Genomic DNA, 12,533 nt, shown 5'->3' on the forward strand with positions numbered 1-12,533 from the left:
ACTTCCAAATTACCTTGGCTAAATTCAGTTCACAGCAGATATATCAACACTTGTGTTAATAGCATCCTGTGATGGAACTGGGCACAAGAACATTCAGGAGTCCTTATTAATGTCATACTACTGTAACTCTGGCTTCTGTCAGTACAGTGGCAACTTATTTTTAAATTAGGTTTATGGAGCAACAGATTTTCCTTCGTTACTTAAACCAATGAATGTCAGTTGCACGGCCATGTTGACATCATTTAGGAGCTGGCAGAAGGCTTCAGGACTCAATTTCGTTAGGCTTGAGAGAGGGAAGACTTGTAGCTTGAAGCTGCTGTCATATATTTGCGGAGGGATAGCACTCTGTCTCTCTCCCCCTCTTTGCTGCTGCTATATTTAACAGCCTTTCCAGCCATAAAAGGTTGGGAGTGTTGCTTTCACATTCCACTGACTACAGTCATTATTTTTGTTCTGGACCTCAGGGTCCCTCAACCCTGGTCCTGATAGCCACTCTGCTGGATTGAACTTTTGGTGGATTTCTCTCTTCTTCTCATTCATCCTTGTACAAGACTGAAATTCTATCATTCTTAATTTGACTACTGGTAAGTATGCAATGTCCAGAGACATTATTTGTCAAACAAATGTGTTCTGTATGTTATAAATGTGGACCAGTATTGTCCCTCTATTTTCTTCTATTATGGATTCAACTGCAGATTGGAGAAATCTTAAGAGTGATGCAAAATATTTAGCAGCTCACCTATTGTAACATACTGCTAAAGTACTTTTCAAATGAAACATGAGTTAATGGTGCCACTAGAAAATTTAGTTGTGTAACAGTTCCCTTCTAAAATACTTTCTGCTTGTGTGTGATAGTTACTTCAGAATGTCTTCAGATGAAAACAGTTCAAGTGATTAGATTCTCTCTGTGTTTCAAGATTCCCATAGTATTTTTAAAATATTACAGCCCTTGTTAGAGCGGAATACCAACACAATGCACCAACCTATGTACAATGTATTCACAATAATGTTCGAAGGGGATTCTTGTGCAAACAGCTGTGTGGCACAAGTATGTGTGGGCACTTTCTACACATGCTTTAATGAACATGCATAGGCCAGTGAGAAGTCTGCCATCATGATACTGCTCTTGTTAATGTACATTTATTTAGCCCTGCATTAACATATTAAAGTTAATCATAGTTAAATTATTGACAAATTAGGTATTTTTTACTGCACATGCCTCTGTAAATGTGTGCACTAAGGATTACCACACACAGAGAATCTAGCTTTTCCAAAGCCTAAGATAAAACTAATGGCCATTCACAAAATGAATAATAATTTTCAAACTGAAGATTGAAGAAGCCTTGTCATTTAATCACTGAGCCACTAACAGCAGGTGCTTGGGAAAATGCAGCAGAAGAGGCTTAAGGCTGTGTGTGTGTACTGATGGTGGGCGTCAACAAGAGGGTCTTGAACAAAGTCATAATTATGTTGGTAGATCTTCAGTGTTGGAAACCTTGGGCTGAACCATGGGCCCTTGATACAGCCTGTTAATTATACTAAAATAAGACAGACTGCAGTTATACAAACAATGCATATATAAATAGTCAAGGAAACAGACACACATACAGTGCAGAACATGAAATAAAAAGCACTGTATGAGTTATGTTATACATACTAGAATTATAATTTGGATTCTCACATTTAATTGTGAATGCTAAGGTTCAGAATAACTGGTTTGCAAATGGATGTATTTGGAGTATTGACTCTACTCTGCAGTTTTGCATCTTGGGTCCATTTGCTCTGGCTTCTGTCATGGTGTTTTGTTGCGCCAGAAGCGGTTTAGTCATGCTGGTCACATGACCTGGAAAGCTGTCTGTGGACAAATGCTGGCTCCCTCGGCCTGAAGCAAGATGAGCACTGCACTCCATAGTCACCTTTGACTGGACCTAACTGTCCAGGGGTCCTTTACCTTTACCTTTACATACATACATGATTTTATTTGTATGCTGCCTTTCCATAGTTAAAACCATGCTCAAGGCAACTTATGACATTAAAAACCCCCCCACCATAATGGCATAGTCATAATACTATTTAACTTGTGGTTTGTTGTTGTTGTTTTTACAGAACATTCGAAAGTGTGGGCTGAGCTAAGAGAAATCCAGGATGTCTTTACCATTCTACCAGAGGCATCATCAACATTTTGATCGTGCATATCGCCACAAGGAGCTGGAGTCCACTCTAAGTCAGTACCAAAGGGAGGAGAAGCGCAAATCTGCCATCTACACTCATGGATCTACCGCCTATAGTAAGGAAGCTGCATTAGCCTACCACCATGACCAGCAGTCTGCAGCATCTAGCCATGAATTGGCAGAATCCTATGCCCATGAATCAGCAGCTCACAGTAAAAGATCTTCAGCCCTCAGCCTAGGATCTGAATTGATCAGTAAGAAAGCTGAAGCCTACCATCATGGATCTGAGTTGGTCAATAAGAAAGCTGAAGCCTACCGCCTTGGATATGAAACCTACAGTCGAGGGTAGGGTAAAACACAAAATTTTCCTCAGTTGCAAGGCAATGTGTAAACTTTTTCATTCAGTTCAGTGACAAACACCCTATTGGCTTCAGTTGGAGCAGAAGCAGGTTCTGTGATGTATCATCATATGTATTTCTTTGCTGGAATAATTTGCTATTCTTAGACGTAATTTTTTACACTTTACAGTCTTCCCACAAAGGTATGGTATTTGTCTCTTCTATGGGTCTTCTTAGGGCCAGCCTAGATATTACACAGGCAAAGACATGCAGCAGTTTGCTGCAAGGATTTTGAAGAAGGCTTGGAAACTTGGAAAGAACTGCTTAATCCTTTCCCCTTCAGCCATCACCCTTCCCCCCAAATTTTTAAAATGCAGGATGAAAATGTATGTATTTCCACCCCCATGGGTGAAATGGGGCTTTGGTTTTGATTGGAATAATGGCTGGAGGGAAATGGTTTCATTAGCACCTCCTCTCACAGTTCCTCAGCTCAGGCTGTCTGCACATGAGGGCGTTACTTTTGTTTGTTTGTTTGTTTGTTTTATTTCACAAAATTTATACACTAGTTGATTGTAAAAAACACACAAAAAAGAAAACTTCAAAGTGGTTTACAAATTTATATGTGATTTGCTGTTTCCATGTGTGCATTTATACACCTTCATCCACACACGAACATTTTCAGTTTTATGCCTCTGAAATCTATCTCATTGTTTCTCCATCCACATTAGTAGGTGGTGCTTGGTGGTATGTATTCATGCTGTGTGGTGTTGTCTCCTCCCCTCAGTTAGCACTTCCCTTTCTGGAAACCTGAGGTCCATTGTTGGAATGCACACATGTATTTGTTTATCTGCACACATGCACTTTTAAAGCATTTTTTTTTAAAAAAAACCACAAGTTTTTCAATATACCAGATTGCCAAGCTGAATTATTTCCTTTGGGCTGATGGAAACAAAATGGAAGTAGGGTGTGTGATGATAGGCAGAACCCAGCATGTGAGCACACATGTAAAATAGCCTGTCCACACAATGCATCCACAGTTGGGTAACAAGCAATTATATATGGTGTTTTCTTCCCTTAGCAGATTATCTGCAGATCAGGACAATCCAAATTTAATTTTGGGGGGGATGGGAATGCAGGCTGCCACTTGGATGAGAGTACAGTATTGTGTGGATGCCACAAAAATATAGACACAGAAGCAACTTCAAATCTACATTAAACTTCAGTGTGGATGAGCCCTCAAATACACAGTCTCCCATTAACTTTTCATAAGAAAAAGAAAACACTGGAAGAATGTTACATACATCTGTCTGGCCATAAGAGGGTTAAGAGCATGGTTTTCCTCTATAATATAGTAGGAAAATGGAAGCAGATGTGATGAATCTAGACATTTGCTAGTTGTCTTAAATAAACATGCATGTAAAATAAATATACATCAGCCTTAATTGATAGCAGAATGGCCAAAGATAGTAATTTAAGTATCTGACGATGGGCAAGGACTAATCATGATGCCATCATCGCTGCCTGAGTACATATTCTGATCACTGGAAGAAGTTGGCACTAAACTGGAAATCCAATACCGTTGTGAAATCCCATTACAATGTCCACTTTCTCAGCAGGTTTTTTAAAATAATCTTGCTAGAAGTAATTATCTAATTGTTTGTGATTGGGTTTTAGGCTGGTATGTGCTTACTTGGACTGAAGTGCTCAGTATGTGACCTTTATAACTGAATTGCTGGTGTTGATGAAAGTATGATTCCATTCATTATTTAACTGGCTGTGTTGTTTCAGCTTTGGCAAAGAGTTTTAAGTAGTGAACATTCAAGGTTGAACTCGATTCCTGCAAAAATAATTGCTCTTAAGTGATTATATTTACAAGATTATTCATTGCAAAAATGTCTTCTTCAAGTCAAGATTCTTATATTTTACAGTATTTTTGCTCTTTCCTACCATTCTATAGTGGGACGCGGGTGACGCTGTGGGTTAAACCACAGAGCCTAGGGCTTGCCGATCAAAAGGTCGGCGGTTCGAATCCCCACAACGGGGTGAGCTCCGGTTGCTCGGTCCCTGCTCCTGCTAACCTAGCAGTTCGAAAGCACGTCAAAGTGCAAGTAGATAAATAGGTACCACTCCAGCAGGAAGGTAAATGGCATTTCTGTGCACTGCTCTGGTTCGCCAGAAGCAGCTTAGTCATGCTGGCCACATGACCCGGAAGCTGTACACCGGCTCCCTTGGCCAGTAAAGCGAGATGAGCGCTGCAACCCCAGAGTCATCTGCGACTGGACCTAATGGTTAGGGGTCCCTTTACCTTTACCTTTAAGGCATTGAGAGATTTTAGAATTAGAATGCTAAAGCCAATTAGCAACTTTTGAAAAACTGCTTAGGTCTTGTCTACATAAAGAAGGGGGGGGCACCCTGGGTGTGTTCATATTAGAAATTGATGCACAGTTTCAGGATTTTTTTTGCTGCAGACAGGCTGCTTATGGTAAGCAATGAAAAAGCCTGGAAGACGTAATACCTTTGACAAGTCGTAACACAGTTATAAAGCACCCAGCATATTATTTCACATTGGAAGAAAGGTTTACAGGATGCTTCACATTAATGTGCAATATAGCATCACAATATGACATCAAAACAACTTTAGAGATAACTCTTGTGATAGATCCTGGTCTCTTGCTAGACATGCCTCTATGGTAAAAAGGCTCTTCTGTTTATGCAAAGTCCTGAATTCTATCCATTTTCCCCATCCCTCTGTAGTCCCCCATGGCCCATTCCACACCACTCAAGAGGGTCTCTTGACCTTGAAGAATATGTTTTTAGGGATACAGTAGGGTGGAAAGGCCAAGAAAGTTTCATTGTGCAAGCAGAGTTTGACTCCTGCTTCTTCAGATCTAACGTAGTTTGTTACTCTGTGAAACAGGCTTTCCTTCTAAATAATAATAAATGCAAAAATTCCTTTCAGAAAGGTGAAGTATGTGCTGTGTTGCCAGATAAAGCAGAGTAACAGGATCCCCCTAGAGATTGCCCTACTAGTCTAAGGTTGGAGACTCAGCTATTTCATATTCTATCTCCTAAGTGACAAACATACTTAGACAGCTCTGATCTAGCAGAAAAGATGAATAAGAACCTTCAAAAGACTGATAATTTTATTGAATGAATCAGGTTTTTCTCCTGTCCCTTCTTCCACAACTTTGCTTTGTCTGCCACATGACAAATGAATGAAGTAGCCTAGCTTTATTCCACACACTGGATTGGGTAGGATTATCTGACATTAAGGTGTCCTTGACTGCAGGGTCAAGTTAAGAGCCTTCCAAATGTTGGCCATAAGCCATGAACAGGTTTAGGGCACATAAAGATATGTGCAAGATATTTAGCACATTAGAGAAGCTTGCTGAATAAGCATTAATCAAACATTGAAATGCAATGGCTGCTTTGAACTAATATATAAAGAAAAAAAGATATATATATTTTTACTATAAACAAAAATAAACACACAGTTCAAATTATGTCCTAAACCACTTGATGGCTTGTAGGCACTGAGCAAAACATAAGAAAGCTTGACAGCAATACCAGGAAAGGCCCTAGAACCAATAATTAAACTATCAGTCTGTGAACACTCAGAAAAGAATGCTGTGATTACTAAGACCCTATATTTCAGCAGCTGGCTCTAAGCTGTAAGGATCAAATGACCAAATATTCTTCTCCATACCTAAACTGATGACTAATGACATAGTTCATGGCATGTAAAAGGGAATATCTTTATTTATACTTCTGGGCTGCTGGAATTCCCTTTGGCCAAGACACAAAATGCTTTGGTGTGTGGCTATAGACTTTGATGGGTAAATCACCACAAGAGCCAAAACCACAGTGTGCATGTGCGAAATCAATATTGTTTGATCATCACAATCTGGAAGAGCAGGACATTTCAGACTTCACAAGGTTTTCAGGATAGGCTATCTCTTTAATTCTGTTATGCCATATTCCCTATGGCATGCATTTTGTGTTAGGCCACCCATCCCCCATAGTAGTTGTTTTGTGACTGGGGCCTCCAGTGCTCCCTCAAAATTCAAAATGTGCCCACTGGTTCAAAAAGGCTTGGCAACCCATACTACAGAATGGTAAAGTCGCGGATGACTCTGGGGTTGGCAGGAGCAGGGACCGATCAACAGGAGCTAACCCCATTGCAGTGATTCGAACCACTGACCTTCTGATTGGCAAGCCCTAGGCTCTGTGGTTTAAACCACAGTGCCATCTGTGCCCCCGTTAGCATGCCTTAGCTTTCAGCTAAATTTAACCATAGGTCGTCATACTCTATAGTGACATAAGAGCATCCAAGTCAATAACATCTAGGGGACCATAGTACAATTTGTCTTCTAAGTCCTGATGAGACATGAAAGCAGTTCACATTGTCAGGTGACATTCTAAACCAATGGCTCTGAATGTCAGTCTCAGATGTTCCTACCTATGGTAATTAAATTTATGAAGCAATATAGGGGTGCTTCATGCATTGCGTATATGACTCAAAATCCTTTGTGAATGATTCTAGCAATCTTCAAATAAATATAAGAACAGAATGATCATAGCTGTTGTTTGGCCACAATAGCCATGAGTGTTGGGTACTTTTCATTTAGAAATACAGTGTTTGCTGCCACTCAGCAACTTATGTGCTGGACTCAAGCATTATGTGCATACTCAGCAATGACTAGGATCAGAGTTGAAAATCAAGTTTCTTTCCCAATGAATACATATCCTGTTGTAAGACAATCTTACATACAGATGTTAAGAGTAAGCTGTTATTTTTGATGCTATATAGAAACAACACAATTGCCCTTACAAACAAGTTATAGGCCTTTGACCTTCCTCCTTCTGCCCTGAAATGCTTCCTAAAACCATTTATTTATTTAAGATCATTTATATCCTGCCATTCAGCTAAAAGATATATGGTGGGATTGAGAGTAGCTTAAACTGATACAAATTTACTCAGAAGTCCCAGTGCAGGGGCGGAGGAAGGGGGGGTGCGGTGGGGGGGGACCGTCATGGATGTCTTCGCTGGGGGGGGGGTGACATTTGGCATGCCGCCTGCCCACAACTCCTAAGCCTACCCCCAAGCCTTTGGGGGAAGGGGAGGAGCTGCACTGCCTTGCCGGTGGCATTCCCCCCCCTTCCCCCTTCATTTTGACAGCTGGGGGAGGCTTGGTAGTTATGGGCAGCCACCATCGGCAGCTCGCTCCGGCCCCGGCTGCAGGGCGCGCATGCCGCTACGTTCACCCGAGCGGCTTTCCCGTGCCTGGGAGGGCACCTTCCGCCCCCCTCGGGAGTGCACCCTTCCCCCCCCTCAGGAGCATGCCCACCCTAGGCAGTGCGGGCACATGCTCTGCCACTGGCTCAGTGGTGTACAGTCCCAGGTAAATGTTTATAGGATTGCCACCTGAGGTATCAGCAGACTAATATAAAAGTTTCTAAAATCAGTTTTCTCATAGTCCCTTGGTTCCAGGCTCACTAGAGGTCCATAGACAGCGAAGCTTCTAGATTCTGCAGAGTAGATTCTAAAATATTGCCCTTCAGTGAAGGATGTTGCAACCAGAGCTTCTTACCTGGTATGTGGAACTGAATCTCCCCAGAGTAGGATCTATCACACTTTCTTTGCTCTCTGGTTTCAGGGACAACAGCCTCATGACCTTTCAGTAACTTTTAGCCAAAATGTGTGTGTGTGTGTGTGTGTGTGTGTGTGTGTGTGTGTGATCTGCATTTCACTGTCCATACCCTCCAACATTTCTACAATGAATATAGGGAGGTCCCATTCCATAATGATAATTTTACTGTTTATACCCCACACATCTTACCAGGTTGCCCCAGTCACCCTGGGCTGCTTAAAACATATATAAAAACATTTTTTAAAAATTCCCTATACAGGATGGTCTTCAGACGGCTTGGGGGGGTCAGATAACTCCATACCCTCCAAAATTTCTCCAATGAAAATAGGGACATCCTAAGGGAAACTGGGACATTGCAGGATCAAATCAGAAACCGGGATGGATTCTCTAAATCAGGGACGTCCCTGGAAAATAGAGACAATTGGAGGGTCTGGTAGACTCCCCAGATTCAGGAGCTGGCACAAATAGCTCCATTGCATTGGGTTTCCCCTTTCACTAATATCCACAATCCAGCAAAAATAGTTACAGCATGGCTTTATATTTAATCAGTGCTCACATTTCTGTACTTCTTTTTCTGAAGAAATGCTACTCAGAATATTTATGATATAAACAGTGCAATCCTTTGCGTATCTACTCAGAACTAAGCCCCATTTTCAGTAGTGCTTACTCCCAAATGTGTGCATTGGATTTCAGTCTAGGTATGTAATAAGCATATGCAGAAGTACCTAGGACTAAATCCAACTGAACAAGTGGTACTTATTTGTAGCTAGACATGCATAAACTTAGGCTGCATGTTTCCATTCTCTTTTCTGTTTCCCTCTGGAAAATCTAAGTAATAAGGTGAAGAAGATGTTCGAATTGATCATTCTAGTGATTGCATAATAGTATGAGCAAGTTATTTTTTTTTTAAGTGATATGAAACAATAGTTTTCAAAGTACAGAAATTTGAGCTTTGACCCTTGGTATTCTTTAAGTTTTCTATTAAAAAAAATCCTGCTTTTGTTATGAGAAGCACAGTGAGGATAGATGAGAAGCAAATTGTAAGTAAGTAAGTAAGTAGTTGCACATTAAGCCCAGTTCATATCGTGATTTGCTTGCACAAAGATTACTTAGTGGTTAGACTGTGTCCAACCTTTATAAACCATTTATTATACTTTTATGGGACAGTTATATGACAATAAGCATTCATTCTGCAATAATCTGGATTTACTTGTGGTGTGTTTCCCCATCTTCCTGCAAATAATTTGTCTTTTGCACACTTTTCCATGCATTTCCCATGCTTTTTAAAAAGCAGAATTGTTACAGTAATGTGACAGAGTGCTTTAATGCACTTTAATTGCAGAAATCAAGAGTTCCAGTAAGCGCTTGAATCCCTTTTGCAAAATAGTAACAGTGGAAGCTCCTTAGCTTTTGCTAATAACAAGTGGTATTGTACATTTGAGTTTCCCCCTGTTGATGGTATTAAAGACGGTGCTCAGATATACAAAATAAAAACAAAAAACTCATTATTGTATATAATCTGGGCAATACTGATTTGACCATTATATCTTTGTGTTTTTCCATCTATTTTTCTATGTAGTTTTTTGCCTGCTTCCCCAAAGTTCACCTTGTATACTTGTAGATAAGCAGATGTCCTGATATATTTAATGTATCTTTTATGTTTAGATATGGTTTTCTAAGGCATATGCTTGTAAATCTAATTGTATATTCAGTGTCTTTATAAATCTGATAATATTAACTTTCTTTCAGAAAAATGTTGGAAGATTATTCTTTCAAGTTAAGTCCCAAAGCAAAGCGGGCTAAGCAGAGTATATTGTCAGAAGAAGAGAAGGAAAACACAGCTATTGAATATGTAGTACCTATATTCAGAGGAAGGTATGTCTCTTTTTCATTGATTTGTGGACAGGAACAGGGATAAAGAGCATGGTTTTTCTGTGTAATCTTTGTAATGGATTTGCTGCTCGCATCTGGAAGAAAAGTAGTTGATATATGTAGATTTATATAAGGGTCATATTGGTTATCCCTGATGTATGTGATGTGGTAGGTTTGTGTTGTGGTGAAAATGAGTGTGACTCTGAACATTTCTACATAGAAGCCAAATCAAAACTAGAACATTTTCATTGCTTTCCCTTGTGATATGATACAGTTGTTGACAACTGCTATCCATCTGTCTCGAGAGACAATGAAATATGCCTACGCGGTTGAAGTCAAACTGCTACGTTTGCAGCACTGAAGTGACCTCCTTGGGGCACAAGCCTGGTGAGTGTCTATGGAGGTCCTGGGCTGCCCATATGACGATACCCCTCTCTCGGCCTCTCGGCCTCACTGATGTGGTCCAAAGGGGTCTTAGGAACTCAGCTTTGGATTTTTGTAGGGTGTATTCCCTAGCCATTTCTTCTCTCAAAAAAAAATCCCCTAGGTGGGCTATCTTCCCAGGTTGACGAGCCCCATCGGCCCTTCACTTCCTTCTACAGCAGAAACTACCTTCTTGACTATTGAAATTACTATTTGTATTGTCTGCTCAATCTGCCGGAGTTTGTCTTTGCATGCAGGGGAAGTCCCTAAGTCGCCAAGGGTTTCAGACCCATCAGCTACCCTCACCTGGTTTAGCCAGCCAGTCAAAGCCATTCCTGGGGTGTGGCTGCTGTCGCATTATGAAAGCTTCTAGGCTACACAAATGAGAGCTGAGTACAGGGTGGGGACGAAAGGTAGACAAACTACCCCCAGAAGGAGCACAATGTTCTCCCACCTGAAAGGACATTGATAAGAAGACCTGCTGGAAATATAGCCAGTAGACACATGAATGGGACCCAATGTATATCTTGTAAGAGTGGTTGGACAAATCATGTCTATGACACTAACATAGTTTGTGCATGTTTAACGTTTTTCCAGGGTGTAGTATATCATCTTGATGTTCCTCCTCACATCACTTTTGATTGTGCCTTCTGTGCATGACTAATGTGGGGGCATCATAGGTGCCTTTAACGTTGCTGCTAGGGGAGCATAGGATTTCAACTACATTGCAATGGCATTAGCACAGCTGAAAAATTGCTTTAAGAGTGAACTCCTTTTCTCTCTTATTATAAAGTCCACAGGCAGATACATTTAAGAATGAAGAGTACAATGCACTTTGCAGTGAGAGAGAGAGAGAGAGAGCGTTTTTGGTGCTTTAGCAGAAGAAACATATTGTGAATTAAGCTGGCGCAGGCATACCCTTAAATACACATGTGGAGTAGCCAGTTGTCTTCGGACTCTACTAGTCCTGTAGGCATGCTTGGGATTTGTATATGGGGGTTGAGTGATGGGATAGGAATTCCTTCACCATTATCACCACTACTCTGCTCTCATTAATATTTCTTAAAGTGTTGAAAAGCTCACTTGATCCATGGATGCACAAATTTGACATACCAACCAAGCTTTTGTGTCAGAATGGGACATGCTGTTTCACACCATTGCTGTCTATTTGTTCTCTGAAGGATAAGAGTCCAGACTCATTTTCCATGTGCAAATTATAAATCATATCTACATTCTCTTACAGGGACAGCTTGCACCTTACCATTGACAGATGATTTGCCAGAGAGAGGCATGTTTTTTTTTTAAAAAAAAAAATGATTACATCAGAAAGCTATCTAGAGATATAACACATTAGCTGCCCAGTGTTCTGGTTGGAAGCCAACAGAGTTGGGCTTGGGGCCTGCAATATATGCAATATATTTTAAAAAGTTAATTTGTAGCTCATTTCATAACTTAGTTACACAACTTGATTTATCTTTGATTTACTGGTCTGATCCAACAATCTCTTATGTTCCTATCCCTGTTGTATAAGATGATATATCTGCACAAAATTAATCTAATAATAAAAAAGCCTTTACATGAGTCTACACTGTACTTTAATAGTTCTTTAAAAGCATGCTTTGTCCAAAAGCAGAAATTTACCCCATTTCATGAGTTGGATGGATTTGATGTTTTTAGTGGTGATCAAGTTATACATGTGCCATGCTAAAGAGTTTCATTTGATGGAGATTGCAGTCAAGCATAAGTATGCACCAGTACTAGTTACTGCATGAAGGAGTTACGATAATAGAGCTGGGTTCCTAGACTGAGCTAGGTCATATCCCTTCTTATCTGATGTTCCATCCCTCTCCTTGACCTGCTACTTGACCTGCTGGAGGGTGAGTTAGGCTCACATTTTGAATCCAAGCACTCAGCCAATTCTTTATTTACCCCCCACACACGTGGGATTCATATTTTCCTCACACATCGTGAAATACACCCACCCATTTCTTTAACAATAGTTTGAAACAAACCAATGTTGATTTTTGTTGGGGGGCGGGGAGACAATGCTGTGGTCCTTAATGTAAAATTCTATTTAA

At 40.5% G+C, this 12,533-nt stretch overlaps 1 protein-coding gene across 3 annotated transcripts in view; it reads left to right on the top strand.

The window, feature by feature from the left end:
• The first annotated feature begins 382 nt into the window (after positions 1–382).
• MYOM1 (myomesin 1) overlaps positions 383–12,533 on the top strand; it is a 68,270-nt gene continuing 56,119 nt past the window's right edge. Inside the window, exons 1-3 of one of the 3 annotated variants that reach the window (XM_033154975.1) lie at positions 383–584; positions 2,107–2,516; positions 9,910–10,035. In XM_033154975.1, the coding sequence (XP_033010866.1) occupies positions 2,146–2,516; positions 9,910–10,035 (497 nt within the window). In that variant the 5' untranslated portion in view covers positions 383–584; positions 2,107–2,145. The remainder of the gene's footprint in view (positions 585–2,106; positions 2,517–9,909; positions 10,036–12,533) is intronic. The other 2 variants (XM_033154976.1, XM_033154977.1) reach the window with 2 other exon arrangements.

This window comes from Lacerta agilis, chromosome 7, assembly GCF_009819535.1.
Source record: "Lacerta agilis isolate rLacAgi1 chromosome 7, rLacAgi1.pri, whole genome shotgun sequence".
Classification (NCBI taxonomy): Eukaryota; Metazoa; Chordata; class Lepidosauria; order Squamata; family Lacertidae; genus Lacerta; species Lacerta agilis.